We start from the raw sequence: 18456 nt of genomic DNA, 5'->3' as shown, positions 1-18456 counted from the left end.
AGTTTTTAGATATGACACCAAAGGCACACATGATATAAGAAAAAAAAAAATACTCTGGACTTCATAAAAACAGAGGTTGAAAACATAAGCAATGAACAGAAAAGGTCTGTAAATTACATATTCAGCAAAGGACTTGTACCCAGAATATAGAAAGAACTCTTTAAACTCAACAATAATTATCAAAAGACATTTCCCAAAGAGGGTATTTGCTGCCAGTTGCCACTGAGTCAGCTCGGACCCCTGATGACTCCATATGTGTCTGAGTAGAACCATGCTCCATAGCATTTTCAGTGGCTGATTTTTCGGAAGTAGATTGACAAGTCTTTCTTCCCAGGTGCCTCTGGATGGACTGAAACCGCCAGCCTTTCAGTTAGCAGCACGTTAAGCCTTTGTGCCACCCAGAGCAAATACGCACATGAAAAGATGTTCAACATCATTGGCTATTAGGAATTGGGAAAGGAGGAGTAATGGAAAAAATCATGAGCTACAATCTTACCTTCAAAATCTGAGAGGTAGTAAGAAAGAAGGACTGGAACAAGGAGAAAGAAAAAGAATATTCCAAGAAGTTGAGCATAGAGGGGATTTTGTGGACGATGGACAGTGACTCCCAATCAAAAGGTACGGGGACCTAGGGTAGGTAGAGGTAGGGGTGGAGAGACAGGTAAATGTATAGAACAATACGGAGAAGAGTGAGGATGAGAGATGACGTATAGTCTTGCACCTCTTGTGGTAACTGAATCAACTGCCTAAGGAACTTAATCATATTGGTTTCAAATTAACTGTGGCAAAGCTTTAAGTATAGTGTGGAAGGGAAACACCAAGACCACACAGAATTCTGGAGCCACTTCTTGCCTCCTACTAGTGGTGGTGTGGAGTCCCTGAGGCTCCCTCTTGAAGCCTGCTAGCTTTTAGCTTCTTTATCAATGAAAATTTCAAAAAACTTTGTATAGTTTACTTCATTTATCCTCATGATATTCCTCCAAGGTAGGTAAAAGAAGGACTTATTACTATTCACTTTTAAAGATCTATAAAATTAAGATATATAAAGAAAAACTACATGCCTAACTTAAGATTATACTGTAGCAGCTCTTTAAAAACTGTGAACAAAACTATCAAGAGCAGATGTTGGCTATATACATTTAACCTTTATTCTGGTTGCAGAAAATATAGATATGCAGTGCTTCAAAAATTCAGAACTCAGTCAATACTATTAAATTTAAACCACTAATAAATTAAGGATCATAACTTTATCCAAAAAAAAATATATATTTTAAGGAAAAATGTATGGACAGAGAGGTAAGCCTTCTCTTTAATTCTTCACTCTAAACTTTTTTTCTTACTTCTGATTCTTATTTCTAATTCTCATCTGTGATTCTTATTTCCAACACAGTAAACACTGCCAGTTTGCTAGAAGTATATTTAGTTTCTCTTGTTTCCACCTTTTTTATCTCTAGGTTGGGCACTGAGTGCAACGAAAATCCGTTGCTTTTGAGTCAATCCCAACTCATAGCAACCCCATGTGTTACGGAGTAGAATTACTCCATAGAGGCTCATTTGGAGGAGAGAGCTGTAATCTTTTCATGGAAACAGGTTATCAGCACTTTCTTCCCCAGTGCTGCTGGGTGGCTTCAAACCACCAACTTTAGGTTAGCAGTTGAGCACAAACCATTTGCACCACCTAGGATCCCCTAAGAGCAAAGAATTAGATCATTAATAATCTTTAGTTTATTTCTCTTGGATGGATGGATGGAACTACTAAACTAATGTTCAGACTTTAATAATACCATAGTTCAAAGGCATCAATTCTTCTTCAGTGTTCCTTATTCATTGTCCAGCTTTTGCATGACTTGAGTGAGGCATACTTTAGTCCTCAAAGTGGTATCTTTTCTTTTTAACACTTTAAAGAGGTCTTTTGTCACAGATTTGCTAACTATAAAGCTATATAAATTCACTTGGCCTTAAATTAGATTCTTTCCATGTTCCACAAATCAAAATAATAGAAATTTCAAAAAATCCCAAAGTAAACTCATACAAAGTACAGTCACAACAGCAAAAGGAAGAAATTCAATTAAAACTAGGTTAAACAGTAGGTGCCAAGAAGATAGCTCATATGATAACAACTGAGGTCCACACATCTTGTTTTTAAAACTAAAAGCATCATGGAGAAAGGGGAAAAAAAAAAAAACAATGTCACTCACTGAAAGGCAAGAATCATAGTACTCCCTTGATGATAGTAAGAGGGAAGGGAAAATGTAAGACTCCTTTACCTATTCATGAGATCAAAAGAAATAAAGGAATCCCTTGGTGTGTTTTTATCTTTTTCTTTTGCTACTACACTAACACCAGACAGAATAAATACTGTTAAAGCTACAGTACTTATTAAAATTCTTCTATAATATTGTATCTTTCAAAGGGTCTCAGATGTTCACTTCTCTAAATTTACATTAAATTTTAAATTGTCCTGCAAATACCAATTTTAGATTTATCTCTTTTCTTTATTTACAGAAATTCATATACAACTTTTACTATGCGTTAGGTACTATGCTAAGGAATGTTAAGGAATATTACATAAAAATTAGAATTAAATCAAAATACTAAACTTATGTTACTAACTATACAGTGACTAGATTCATCCTCTTGCCAGAAAAATGCAAAAATAGATGAAATATAAGGAAAAAAAAGTTTTCAGACATTGGACAGCAGGCAACACAAGACAGTGATCCTTGAAACAAAGGAAATAACTGACAACAGGCCTATGAATGTAATGCACTAGCTTAGTGACTTTCACCCACAGTGGCAGAGGTGAATAGTTGCAACAGAGACTATATGGTCCTTAAGTCAAAAATATTTACTATCTAGCCCTTTAAGAAATGTTGGCAGACTCCTGCTGCAGACTAAAGGCTATTACAGGGAAATCTAACAAAGACTAAAAGCAGAGTTGAAATGACCAGATTATTGCCAAGTGTTATGGATTGAATTGTGTCCCCCAAAAATATCTGTCAACTTGGCTAGGTCATGATTCCCAATATTGTATGACTGTCTACCATTCTGTCATCTGGTGTGATTTCCCTATGTGTTGTAAATCCTATCACTATGATGTTCATGAGATGGATTAGTGGCAGTTATATTGATGAAATCCACAAGTTTAGATAGTGTCTTAAGCCAATCTCTTTCGAGATATAAAAGAGAGATGCAAGCAGAGAGACAAGGGGACCTCATACCACCAAGAAAGCAACACCAGGAACAGAGCGTGTCCTTTGGACCCAGGGTTCCTGCACAGAGAAGCTCCTAGTCCAGGGGAAGATTGATGACAAGGACTTTCCTCCAGAGCCAACAGAGAGAGAAAGCCTTCCTCTGGTGCTGATGCCCTGAATTAGGACTTCTAGCCTACTAGGCTGTGAGAAAATAAACTTTCATTTGTTAAAGCTATCCACTTGCAATGTTTCTGTCATAGCAGCACTAGATGCCTAAGACACCAAGTAACTGTCCCAAACATAGCCCCCAAAATACTTAACGAAATACAAGAACTTCTATCCCTGAGCAATATAAAAGTCACAATGTGTAGCATCCAATCAAAAATTTCTAGGCATGTAAAGAAGATGACCCATAATAAGGAGAGAAATCAATCAATGGAAACAGATTAGACAAAGACATTAAAATGCCACAATAAATATACACTCCATTTATTCAAGAAGGTTGAAGATAAACCTGGAAAATATTTCTCTCTCTCTCTCCCCCACATACACACACACACACACACACACACACACACAGATACACATACATGCATTTTAAAACTTCTAGAAATGAAAAATATCATGTCTAACATGAAAAATACCCTAGACGGGATCAACAACATATCAGACACTGCAGAACAAAACATTAGTGAATATTACGAGGCAGGAATAGAAACTATAGGAAACAGAAAAAAACTGAAAAATATGAACAGAAAATAAGTGAGTTGTAAAATGGTATCAAGTGCACTAACACAAACGTAGAGGAGAAAAAGAAAAAGGTTTGAATAAATAATGCCTGAAATTTTTCAATTTCTGGTAAAAACAATAAAACCACAAATCCAATAAGCTCGCCTAATCCCAAGCAGGAAACCCTGGTGGCGTAGTGGTTAAGTGCTACAGCTGCTAACCAAAAGGTCGGCAGTTCGAATCCACCAGGCACTCCTTGGAAACTCTATGGGGCAGTTCTACTCTGTCCCATTGGGTCGCTATGAGTCGGAATCGACTCGACAGCAGTGGGTTTTGGTTTAACCCCAAGCAGAAGAAACATGACGAATACCATACCAACTGTAAAAATAGTGTGGCGGAGGCAGCAGACCTCCTCATCTAACTTCATGAGGGGGAGAGAGAATCACCAACAGCACCAACAACCTAAGGTTGATTCCTATGAGGCAGAGGTCAGACATACCTCTTCTCTCCAACCTTTTTAGCAATCCTGACACCAGACGTCCCAACCACAGCACTCTCTGCTTCTCTGCTGGGCTCAATAATTCGTTGCAATGGCCACAAAGAACTCACACACAATACTTATGATTATGGGGTTTATTAGGGACGTAGTAGGTTATAATTCAGGATCAGAAATGACTCAGGATACAGTTCTTCGATCAGGACAGCCTCTTCTCAGCTGTGCCCACAGGCCGCTCTCTCTGGCCCTTGGCCTGGCTTCTGCCCTGCTCAGGCAAGGATTACAAAGGTCTTTAGCCCCTCCAATAAGTGCCCCAAAGCACCCCACTTCTCCAGTAAGCCTTGACTCGAAGGCATGCAGCTCACTCACTCCATGGGTCAGCAAGCCTAGCTCTGTCAACAAGTGCCTGGAGGCACCCACTCCACTAGCAAGTCTCCTGTCTAAAGGTGCTCAACTCTCTCACTCCGAGTCAGGTAGCCTAGCTCTCCCGCATGCCCAGAGGTACCCCACTCTGTCAGCAAGTCTCCTGCCAAAGGTGCTCAGCTTTCTCGCTCCATGCACTGTCTCCTGCTGGTCTCCTGGTTCTGCTGTCTGTACTACTGCTTCTCACCACTTTGCTGTCTTCAGTGTTACAGCTCTCTCTCTGTCTCCTTGGTCTGGGTAATCCCACCCAATCTTTTGGTGGGAGTTACAAGACCATGGCAACAAAGACCATACAAAAGTGATCCATCACATCGCAGGCAACAAATTATAATCAAATTGCTAAAAACCAGTGATAAAGATAAAATCTTAAAGGCAGCCAGAGAAAAGACACATTACATCAGAGAAACAAATATAAGAATGACACAGGATTCTCATCAGAAACAATGCAAGCGAGAGCACACTAAAGTGACATTAAAATACTGAAAGAAAAAACCTGTCAACCAAGAATTTTCTTTTCAGAGAAAATTTCTTTCAAAAATATGAGTGAAATAGACATTCTCACACATAAAAGTGATGAAAGAATTCATCACCTGTAGACTATCACTACAAAAAAGTGTTAAAGGAAAACGCTTCAGGCACAAGGAGAATATCAGATGGAAATCTGCATCTACATAAGGAAACGAAGAGCATCAGAAATGTTAAGTTAAAGGTAAAATGTAAACGGCATAAAGATCTAATTAAAAGGCATACAGTGAAATACCGGATTAAAAGAAAAAGATTCAACTACTTGCTGACTACGAGAAATGAATTTTACACATAAAGACAATCATAGGTTAAAAGTAAAATGATCAATAACGCTATTCAAAAGAAAGCAGGAGTGGCTATATTAGTAATAGAGTGAGTAAGTTTCAGAGCAAGAAATATTACTGGGGATAAGAAGCATCATTTCCTAACTATAAATGGGCCAATTCATGAAGGGGACATTGTCATCCTACATGTTTTTGCTCCCAAAAAACCAAAAGCCAAACCCATTGCCGTGGAGTCATTTTTACATGAAGTAGAAACTGACAGAATTACCAGAAAAAAATAGGCAATTATTTTGGAAGATCTGCACAACCTTCTCTCAAAAACTGATAGAACAACAAGCACAGTGTCAGTAAGGATATAGAAGACTTGTGTAACACTACTAAAAACTGTATCTAATCTACATTTACAGAAACAAGAGAATACACATTCTTTTAAAGGGCACATGGAATGTTCACCAAGAGAAATTATATTCTGAGCCAGAAAACTGTCCATAAAACAAATTTGACACTTAACAAGACTGAAGTCATATAAACTACGTTTTCTGATGACAACAAAATTATATCAGAAATTAATAATAGAAACCTATCAGGAAAATCGCCCCAAATTTTGAAAATAAAACAATGCCCTTTTAAATAACCCATGGGTCAAGGAAAAAAAAATCACAACAGAACCTATAAAAAGGTTAAACTGAATGAAAATAAAAACACAAAAAGCAGGGACTATAAAAGAAAAGTTCAACAAATTGGACTTCATCAAAATTGCGAACTTTTGCTCTTCAAAAGACTATTAAGGTAAGCCACAGGAAGAGAGAAAATATTTGTACATATTTTACATATATCCAAAAAAGAAATCGTACCTAGAATGCTTACAACTCATTAATAAGAAGATAATGAGCAAATGATTTCAAGAGCCACTTCTCAAAAGATATACAAATGAAAAATAACATAAGACGCTCAAAACCTTTAGTCATTAGGGGAAAAGGACATCAGGAATGCAAACTGGTACAGCCACTATGAAAGACATTTTGGCTGCTTCTTATAAAGTTCCAACATAAGTCAAATCTTTTTTTTTTTTTAGTTTTCATTATTATTATCAGTATCTTTATAAATTCGATATTTGTCTTTGAGAATTGGAAACATTACACATAAACATTTGCAAGTGAACATCTGACAATGATAACATCAGCAAATTACAGGCTTGCAACACTGTATATAGTACATAATACTAATGATAAAATGTACAAATAAAAAAACTGACAATCATTTAAGTGTGGTTCATCGTAACTCGAATACGTCATAAGTCAGGGACTACCTGTATTGAGTTTTGCCTTTCACATCTAGAAATGAGTTATGATAAATGAACACAGATTTCCAAGACCACAACTTGTCTATTCACTAAAAAAAAAAAAAAACCCACATTCTTTACAGTTCTACAATAAAAAGCATTTAAGCTGTACTGATAGTAATCAGTATCTCCATTACAAGTCTGTTTATTTGGGTCAGAATCATTAAGCTCACGTGTAATTTAGTAGCTTCATGTTACACTTTGTTTTTATCTGATTCCAGATATCAGTCAATAACCCTTTTGATGTACTTTTAAGTGTTTATACCAAGCCACGTAAAAAGGAACCAACGTTTCTTTTACAGACTTGACTTGATTTAAGGTGAACAAATTTGGATAGGCTGTAGCAGTCTTTGTGACATACTTCATCTCAACAGCTTCAAATTTTAAATGTACTAAGCTAGGACACTGGCTTTTCTATAATTGGTCCCCATATTGACTATTTTCATTGCTTTTTTACCCTTAAACTAAACAACAATGATGGTATATATAATGAAGCAACATACTGAGATAACTGAAGTTAGTTTAAGGCCTTCAAAATGGACAAACCAGAAACACAGCTACTTTTTTCATGTATTTCAATGATACACAAGTGTGTGATATTTTGCAGTCAGAGAGGTAGCCTAGAAATTTAAACACCTAGATTTGATAAAAGTATTTTCCTGGTTTTTTTTTTTTTTTAGTAGAAGAACCATGTACTGGGAGACAGTAAGGCCTAAGTGGTTAAGAGGTGAGCTTTTAAAGTTCAAATTCCAGCTCCATCACTTATCAACTATGTGATATCAACTATGTGACTTTATGCTAATTACTTAGTCTTTTTGAGCTTTAAATCTCCTAACCTGCAAAACAGAAAAATGGCACTCAACTCTGCAGAATAGTGGTAAGGTGGTGATAATGTATATAAACACCTAGAATGTCAAAACATCAAGCATTATAATTCACTTAATTTATAAATTTATTTCCACTGTTTTCTCTTTGGTAGACTTCCTCTCACTATAGCCCTCAGAGGAAAGGCCCTAATCACAAGGTACAAATAGGTATGAACTGAGAATACACTTAGATTAAGTTCTCTTATACATTACAAAAACTCAAGAAGCAGCACCTCTAAAGCAGACATTCTTCCCTGGAAGCACTGTTTCTCTGACCAAAGCATTAAAGAAATTTAAGACAAACGAAACATATGTTTCCAAGTTATAATCTACCTAAATCAATGGTTTGGCAAAATATTGTAGTAAGCAAAATGGTCACAAGACGAAAAGGCCCCAGTCATAAAGACTACGTGTATTAAAAATATATACAAGGCAAACGGAGAAGTTACTAGAGCAGAAAACATTAGGGAATCCCTAAATCTCACAGTTTAGCCAGTTAAAATGTCAATAAGCCTGTTTCCTCTTCTTTGTAATATACTGCTGATGACTGTAAGCAAATGTCAGTTGGCCTACTTTGGAAAGTTGCTTGAGTTTTCGTTCAACAGACTTAGTTTGGTTTCTTTCCTAAAGAATTTACTTATATAAACATGGTCATTAAAATTTTACAGCAAAATCTTCGGGAGAAGTTAATCAAAGTTTTGAATTCTTAAAGTTGAGCAAATCAAACAGCTTTTCTTTGAGCATGATAAAAACCACATTTAAATAGCCTGAAAAGGATGAAACAGGTAGTTATATTGAAAGCCAACAGTTAGAAAGTGCATTCTATTTGAAAACTTACCAAAAAAACAAATGAAGAAGTAGTTCAAAGTTGATGAACAACTTTAAAGTTGTCCTCCTCATGTTTGTGTCTAGAAAAATAACCTTAGCCATTCATATTATTAAAAAAAAACAACACTAACAACTAGGATTCTTGATTGCAGGAGTGGGCTGTTTACAAAAGTACAAGCTTCAGAAAATGCTTTAGCATTTTTCACGCCAATAGGAATAAAAAGTTTTTTTTCAGCCTTTTAAAATTGAGACACAAAATTGTGAATTCCATGCCTAGTGGAACTAAAATTAATAGTACTTTTTAGACATTAATACTGGAAATCTACAAAAATAAGCTGACTGCTCAAAGTTTCAAAATTAGTACCAGAAATTTCGCCCACTGACATTTCAGCAAACTGTATCTCCAAAATCCTCTTCCATTCTCTGAAAAAATGTGTTGGCCTATGACAAGATATTCCAAAACATTCATAAACAACAAACGTTTGGGTGCTCAGTACATCAGAATCCTAAAGAACAGGGTTGATTCTTTATTTTTAAGAAATCTGGTTAAAGTCCAAGGCCAAAAAAATTGTCTTTCTCGATAACCCCTAAGGGGACAGCATAAGCACAGGGCTAATATAATTTCCAATATTTACAAGCTGTATTAGAATCAAAAGCAGTGCTACCCATTTGGTCACGGGTAAATGATAAACAACCCTTTATATAAAGAGAGAGGGTTCTAGTTTCTCTTTTATGAAACAATGAATCAATTCATTTTGCGTGCCCCCCATATGACAGATACTATGTAAAACAATGCACAGGATTCAAAGATTAGTAAATCATAGTTCCTGTTTCCAAAGAGCTAACATTATAGTAAGGAAAAGTCAAAATTAAAGGAGAAAATAATATTTAAAAAAAAAATTTAATTAAACTTTAAAGGAGAGTCATGTGCGCCACCAGGGCTCCTTGATTTTAAATTACACATGGTTAAATACAGAAAGCTTTTCTTAACATGAAACTGAAGACAAAAACCATAAAAGACTGGTAGATTTCACCAAATAACAACCTGAAATTCTGCAAACAAAAGACACCACAAAATTGAAAGACAAATATATGAAGTATTTAAAACATATAGGACACATATTGATAATAATATCACTAATAACAAGCAGATAGAGCGCAAATCAAGAGCAAAGAATGCAAACAAGCATGGTAATAAAGAGTATAAATGGCAAACAATATGGACAGATTCCAAGCTCCCTAGTAATAATCAAAGATCAAAAAATTACAAATTAAGTGGATTTTCCTCCATCAAAGATTAAAAAGATCCATAAAGCTAGTACTAGAGAGAATACGGAGAAAAAGAATTCTCATGAATCAATGTTGGTATACTATCTCTGAGAGGCAATTTTTTGACATGCATCAAAATTTTAAATGTACATATCCTTTGACCCAGCAATTACCCTTCTAGAAGTTATCCTAAAGATAATTCCTTGTGTAATTTTTTAAATGTACACATATGCAAGTACATGGTAACACAGTGTGTTATAGGAAAAAAGTTGGAAACAGTATTCTATACAATGGAATGGTACACAACTTTTACCAATGATGAAAGAAATTAATAAGGTTTGAAATGGAAAGATGTTCACAATATAAACTGTTATGAAAAAGCCTACATACAAACACACACATGCACACAAACACACATACCCATGAGCCAATATATGTAATACATGCAAAGAATGTGAATTAAACCAAAGGCATAATATAAATTGTTTTTATGCATATGTAAAGAGTTACTGGAAAAAATACGGAAATGTATACACTAAGCTGTTAATACAAGCCACACAGTACACACTCAATGTCTGGGGAAGAAAGGAAAGAAGTAAAAAAAAAAAAAAAAGTAGTCTGGGTTTATCTCTGATAACAGAATTATGGGTATTTTTACTTTCTACATCTCACTATTCCTTGGAATTGTCTCCTGTGATTCCACTCTTCAGAGATAATTGTTATCAGCACAAAGTCTATAACACTACAAAATTTTAATTAGTATATTAAAATACACATACTAATATATTTTACTGCACAAATGAGATGTTAAGATACTATCTTGCAACTTTCTTTTTTACTTGGAATTAGCTTCTAGAAATACAGATTTTTTGAAAATAATTATTAACATTTTTTTTTTATCTAATGTAAGACTACCAATTGATTGATCATAGCTTTATGTAACACTGTGTTGAGAAATTCTAAAGCAAATCTAGGGTCACGAAGAAATTGATCAAGTATGATACCCCAATGCATGTTGACTTGAGTAAATGTCCATTAAATAGAATGCCAACCTTCTGTGGGATAAAAGGACAGCCAAATCCTTCAGAATTTTACTTACAGTTAGGGGACAGACTTTTCAGAAACACAGAAAGGGAACTTTTCTTCCAGATCATAACTTATGGAAGATTACACCACACAACAATATTCAACAAATATTTATTAACACTTTGTATCAAGAATTCTATGAAGTACTGAAGGTATGAAAAAAGCCTATATATCTAGCAAGTAAGAGTCAAATGCGCAATTAAAACTAAAAATAATAAGTGCCATGGGCACACATACTACTGACAATGGGTAATGAGGAGGCAGGGTTAGAAGGGCAAGAGCATTCTAGAAAAGAATACAACAAATGCAAAGCACTAGAATCAAGAGAATGGATCATTTGAAAACATGAAAAAATTCAGTATAATTATTCTTACAAAGGGGTTTTCTTGAGGCAGGGGAACAGAAGTATGGCAGGAGATGATGCTGGAAAAGTACTCAGGGAAGGGATCGGGTCATTAAAGACCTAGTGAACCTGTAAAGCACTGCTGCTAAATTATGAATCCTAACAATTTGTGGATTCCTTTGTATTTTCTATATATACAATCAAATCATCTACAAATAAAGACAATTTAACTTCTTTCTCTCTAATTCTGACACCTTGTTTTGTTTTTCTTGGATAGAACCTGCAGTGCAATGGTAGAGAGAAGCAGTGATAGAAGTCATCCTCAATTGATCAAGAAGGCATTCACTGTGTCACCATTGAGTATGATGTTGGCTGAAGATTTTTTTTTTGTAGATAACCTTTTGTTTTGTTATCAAATTGAGGAATTTTCTTCCTATTCCTAGTTTGCTGAAAGTTTTTATCATAAATGGCTGCTGAATTTTGTCAAAGGGTTTTTCCACATCTATTGAGATAATCATATGGATTTTTGCCTTCATCCTGTCAAAGTGATAAATCACAGGGATTGATTTTCAAATGTTAACCAACCTTGCATTCCTGGAATAAATCTCATTTGGTCCTGACATATAATTCTTTTTATATATCATTGGATTCTATGTGCTAATATTTACATGTAATTTATACCAGTAAGGAAAAGAAGAGAGGGTAGGTACACAGGTGGGAAGAATTAGAAAAACCTGATAGCAGAAACAAACTGTTCTGTAGAAGAGTTAGTAAACCACATTAAGACAATCTCCCCAAAAAAAGAGCAGAAAGGAAAAATAATTTTTTTTTTTTAACTTGGAAGGGGGTTTAAAAAACCAGCCAAACTAAAGCCATTGCCACTGAGTCTGTTCTGACCCACAGTGACCCTATAAGACAGAGCAGAACCACCCCATAGAATTTCCAAGGAGCTGCAGGTGAATTCAAACTGCCGATTTTTTTGGTTAGCAGCCGTAGCTCTTCTTAGCCACTATACCACTAGGGTCTCCTGGAAGGGAGTTTAACAACCAAATAATATAAGTACCAGAAAGAGAGATCAAAGCAATCTCAGGGGAGTAAATCGTAACAAAATATTGAAGAAAATTTCTCAAAACTGCAGGACCCGCATTTCCACATTGAAGAGGCCTAGGATAATGGATGAGCCCAGATAAAGTACCGCAAAATTTCAGAACTCTAGGAAGAAAGCAAAGATTCTACCATCTCACAGAGAGAATAAACAAGCCACATCCAAAGAAAAAGGCATCAAAATGGCATCAGAACCTTCTACCGTACCACTAGACGAATGCCATCAAAACTCTGAAGTAACATTATTTACAAATAAGTGTTTGACACCAAGAATAACTATCCATAAAGAGTCAAGAAAGAATAAAGATCTTCTCAGACAAACAAAGGCTCCCACACATCCTCTTCAGGAAGCTACTAACGGATTTATCCCAGCAAAATGAGAGAACAAAGCAAAATGAGTAAAAGAAAGGTTCCCCAGAACTATTTTTCATTACAAATTTTATGTGATCAGTTACAGGTATAATTTTGATAAAAAAATAAATACAAAAAACTAGTCAAATGAATAGGTGACACAAGTAATTTTTTTGAGTTACATAAGAACACTTACCTATATAAAATTATATTTTAAATCTAACAGTACCTTTCTTAAAAGTCTATTATAGTAGAGGAATAAATCTATTGTTTTCAAATAGATAAAGTAAACTAAGCCTACCTTATAAATAAAATTCTACTAGCAATATTATCTTTTCATGCTTTGATGTATTTCTGCCCAAAGTAAAAGTAAAGTTGAACATTAAAAACTGGTATAAGCGTAAGGGTTTCATAAATAAAATGAAGGAGTGAATTACATATGCAAGAAATAAAGACACAGCAGAGTCCTCTAGTAATAAGTTCTTCTTGATTCCATGGAGGAAACCATTCAAAGAGAAAGCTGGACATCCCAAAAAACATTCTAGAAAAGAATGTTTACAGTCTCCTTTGTCAAAATATTTCACCAAAATGCACACGCAAGAGAAAATAAAGAGAAAGAGAGAGAATGCATGCTAAAATCTGTATGAACCATATAGTTCAATAGCAAAGGGGAAAATCTCCACATTACTGGAGGATATTGTTGCCTCTACACTTTCCATTTCATTCAAGCTGCTTTAATGACTAAATTAATCCCTAAAATTACTTTTGAACAATCACATGTTAGGAATTTTCAGTAAACATCATTCTCACCAATTAACTGGAAGATTTTCCAGTTCAGGATAAACTTTAAAAACAGAACTAAAATATTTTAATGCACTCTTTTAAAAAAAGATTTAGAAGTATTCAAACAAGTTTAATATATTTTTTGTGTACATATGAAAATGTACCTGAGTGAATACAGGCAAATTATGAGAAAATACAAACTTTTAAAAGCTCCAGGTATTATTTAACCATCCAAATAGCAGACTTAACTTGAACCTATATTTGAATTTTTTTTAAATAAACAGAAAAAACACAATACTTCAAATACAACATGAAGAAGTATTAGCTATTAAAAGAGAGCTGCAAAGTCACAAGCCCTGACATGGGTGGAGATACAGACAACAGAGTCATCTAGAAGACAGATAATAGTGAAAACCAAGCTCTCCAAGACAGTAAGTGTAGGGAGAGAGGAGGGGCAAAGCCAGGAGAAAAACAAAGACTTGGGGAATACCCAGAGAAGAAAGTTAATCCAGAAACATAACAAAGGGAAGAAAGATGCCAGTGAAAGCCAAGAGAGAAGAGGGCTTCAAGAAAGAGCCAGCAAAGTCAGAGGCTAAAGAGAGATCAAAGAGAATGAAGATAAATCAAAACCACAGCAGAAAGTGAATGGCCATATTGAATTGGTTAAGATTACCTATTTCCATCTCAACCGACAGAACTAAAAGTTTGGTCTTAGGGGGAGGAGGGAAAAGGGAATAGACACTTGGAGGAAGACAGACTTTAGTTATCATTCTTGGTGTCTGTAGTCCAAGACCAACAAAAGAGAAACTCTTTCTGAATGATTTGTTTTTCCTTAAGGGCTCCACTCACCAAACTGTGGAGCAGGCAAGATTCTAGCAGCTCGAATTGGGCCGTGTCGAACAGAGAAGAGTTCCTGTGCTTCCCCACTGATCTGTATAAGAGAAGACAAAAAAATTCAGTAAATAAAGACTCAGGTCCTAACATTATTATTTATGGTTGGCCAAACATATAAAAAAAAAATCTTTTTTTAAATACATATTAAGTACACTCAAATCTCCAATCTCCATAAATATTTTTGGAAAATTATAAGAGTACACGCTCAACATGACCAGGTACCTTCTGGAAGTCAGTAACTTTTATCTTTATTAACTACTACACGTCTGTTCAGTTCCTGCATAACTGTCTTCCATTTTAGAGCTTAGCAACTATGATTTTTTTAATTAATATTCAGTTTTCCATGTCAGAGAGAGGTAAATATTCTTAGTATTCTGAAAAGCTGATTTTTAAACACTGTAGCAACTTTAGCAAATATGTTGTAGTAAGAGAAAAAGCAGAGCATCTAATATTGCAAATACACTCAAGCAGAATGTAATTGTAAGTTCCAGTCATGGTTCTCCAAGTAAGTAGCCGTTAACCTGGAGTAAATCATTTAAGCTATAAAAGCCTATATTCTCATTTCTAAACTGAAAAGGTAAAGCTGCTAAAAAACCTGAAGGATACTTTTAATCTCAAAACTCGATGAAGAAGAAAGGTAAATATGGCAGCATCTTTAAATGTCATCATTTTTATCACTTTCTGTATACTGTATGAATGCCCATTCATTTTGAGTAATACCAGATTTATTCCTCAGGCATAAGGAATACGGTATGCTATTAATCCAAAGAGTAAGAAGCGTATGCTAATATATGTGTCAAGTGTGAAAGTAAGCGCCTTTCAAAAATGGTGGCTCAAGAGAACAGTTTGCTGCTGAACTGAAGTGTTAAACTGATTAAATTAGTATTAGTTAAGAAAGGCTCTCCGGACTAACAATAAATGGTACTATAGTTCTCAATTCATCTTCATAATCATCTAGTATTTGATGGAATATATAATATCATATAGGGAAAATGGCAAACATTATAAAACAAGTTCTAAACAGAAAAAAACCTACGACAGATAAAGATACAGATCTGGTAAGAAGCACACTGATTTTTTTTTTTTTTTAATAGACCTGCCAAACAAGCAGTTCAAAATATCAACAATGTATACATTATGAAGTAAAAGACTTATAAATCTTCTCATATTAAACTATAAATCTGGAGAGCTATCCTTTAGATTAGGAGTCCCTGTGTGGTTTTTGGGGTGTGGTACCTGCTGTTAACTGCTGCAACCCCAAAGTTGGAGGATGCAGGGGATGTCAGGCATGCTAGACTCTTAGGACTAATTCTGAAACAATAGCACCACCTATCACCAATTAAACATACAAAAGCTACAAACGAAGTATAGTAAATTTTAAGAACCTATTTACTATATAAATGCCTTTGTAAAGTTCAATTAAATTCTTCCAAATAAAAATAATGGCCATTATATATTACAGTTCTTAGGACTACATTTTGTTATTATGGAACAGCATTTAAAATTTAGAAATAGCCATAAAAGGTCATTTTGTTTAACCTCCTACCCAGTGTAGGTGCATTCTCTGAAATATAAAAATTACAGTCTCTGATTTTAAGCACACATACTATAAAAGGTATGTATGTCAACTGCCTAATCTAATTCCATTACAGATGCATTAATGGCTATCTCTTCCTACCTGACTCATGAAATTTTAACAATAGCTAGAAGAATAAAAAATCTGCCAAGTCATTTAATTTTTGAAAATAAGTTGTTTCCTGGACAACGGATTAAATAATAGCTTTCTCTAATGTACATTATTTCTATTAACAAGGAAATGAAAATAAATTACAATACTGTAGAACATGCACTGAAACTATAATTCAGAGTAATAAAAGATATTTCTCACTTGTTACACCTATAACAAATCATACTATTCTAACTCAAAACCTATCACTCTTTACTATCATTTCCATATGCCAGAGGCCTAGCATTTAGTTTCAGGTTCTATCAAATAAAGCCTTAACATTAAAAAAAAAAAAAACCCTAAACATACTTAACTGACCTGCTATACTCAATTATACTGGATAATAAAAAATTAAACAAATCTGTATTGGCATTGGAAACCCTCGTGGCATAGTGCTTAAGTGCTATGGCTGCTAACCAAAGGGCTGGCAGTTTGAATCTGCCAGGCGCTCCTTGGAAACTCTTATGGGGCAGTTCTCTCTGTCCTATAGGGTCAGCTATGAGTCGGAATCGACTCGATGGCACTGGGTTTGGTTTTTGGTTTGGGTATTGGCATTATCATAATACACTAAAGGTTTGTTATCACTGTATTTAATACACAAGCGCTTACTTTGTGAAGAGGTTTTTGAAAACATTTTGAAATCTGAACACACCATGCTTTTCAGCATAACAGCTTTCAAAACAAACCGAAATGCCCTATTTTGTTCTAAGCTTCTTTTCTAAATGCCTCCTTGTAGATACAGCAACAGGTGAAAAAAAAAAAAAAAAACACTACAACTGATTGTAAAATGCATCTAACATTTATTACCCAACCTTCATTACCTCTAAGCTAAGGCTCTAGAATCTTACTGAATTGTAAAATAAGAGAAGGGGTAAGAAACATTCTGCCACTATAGATATTTATGCATATGTTAAAGACAGGATCGTGCAACCTACTGAAATTAGAAGCATAATTCTAAGTTATCCTCTGTGAGTTACAAATCTCTAGCTTCCCAGAGAAAAGAACTCTTCAAACAGTATGTGCAAATTCTACATAAGAATATCATCTGAACAGAAACAGCGCTAACAAAGTATATATGGAGAGACCATATACATTTCAGAAAGGATGGACGTGTCCTTACAGACTCTGCCTTGGTGCTTCTCTAAGCTGCCTCTCATAACTTTATGCAGCATGTTCACTAGTAATGTTTTGCTTTCAAAGAAATGAGTGTCAAAACTGATTACGTTAAAGTAAAATTTAAAAAGGCTTTCAGAAGTGGTATTTTAAGTTTCTTAAAAAGAACTGTTATTGAAAATGGCAAAGAATCTCAGAGATCAGGATTTTATATATCCTGAAAAGAATTACCAGAAGCTGTAAATTCACTTTTAAACCAACAATAACAATAAATACAAGACCAGAACTACAAGGAAGGAGTGTAACAAGCAACGTTCCAGCTTCCTGGCAAATGCAGCAACTTGGAGAGAGGAGTGAACAGGGAGGAAACCTCTCCAAGAGCTCCTCATGGGTCTCTGCCTTTGTTCTTACTGGTATGTTAATTTCTGATGACAGACTTTTGTTGTTTGGGGCATAAACCGGACGTACCAGTTTGGAGGCACAATAACGAGAACAAAGAATGATTTGTTCACACCGTAGGAAAAAAATCTTTTCCAACCATAGAAAATAGCTTTCGCATGGTGAAAATATGCAAATTACATACCAAACCAAAAAGGCTGGGGGGTGAGGAGCACACGTTTAGAATCTTACAACTCAATCTAAAAAATCTAAGGCAAAGGAAATTATAACAGCCGAGACAACAATACACATATACAAATGGTTATAAAAGTTCTGGGAAAACTTTAGAAGTGTTTTCAGAGAATTTTAAAAGTAAGTGAAAGTCATCTAGGCCTAAGAACCAAACCTGTATCTTAAATCTTGATGTCTTTTCAAAGACTTTCTGACTACAAAATAGAAAATCCAATCAAATACCACGGACAATAAAAATAATGCTCTACAATACCACAGAACTGGAACAGGCATACACATTCACACCTCCACCTGACACAAGTCAAAGTACTCGCTGTGGCCTGAAATTGATTTTGGTGGGCAGAAGGGAGCAATCTTTTTATTTGCAGATAACATATATACAAAAAATATACAAAACATGAGTATGCATACATTTTAACGAGTTTTCAAAGTTTATATACCTTTGTTACCACCACAGACATCAAGAAACA

At 35.0% G+C, this 18456-nt stretch overlaps 1 protein-coding gene across 1 annotated transcript in view; it reads right to left on the bottom strand.

Moving 5' to 3' along the window:
• The window catches only part of BCAS3 (BCAS3 microtubule associated cell migration factor), a gene marked incomplete at its 5' end in the record, with an annotated part of 619175 nt that overhangs the window by 552648 nt on the left and 48071 nt on the right, over window positions 1-18456 (bottom strand). The window contains one exon of the mRNA XM_049861336.1: window positions 14473-14554. Within this exon, the coding sequence (XP_049717293.1) occupies window positions 14473-14554 (82 nt within the window). The remainder of the gene's footprint in view (window positions 1-14472; window positions 14555-18456) is intronic.

This window comes from Elephas maximus, chromosome 19 (genome assembly GCF_024166365.1).
Source record: "Elephas maximus indicus isolate mEleMax1 chromosome 19, mEleMax1 primary haplotype, whole genome shotgun sequence".
In the NCBI taxonomy this organism is placed as follows: domain Eukaryota; kingdom Metazoa; phylum Chordata; class Mammalia; order Proboscidea; family Elephantidae; genus Elephas; species Elephas maximus.
This window is presented reverse-complemented; position numbering and strand designations above follow the sequence as displayed.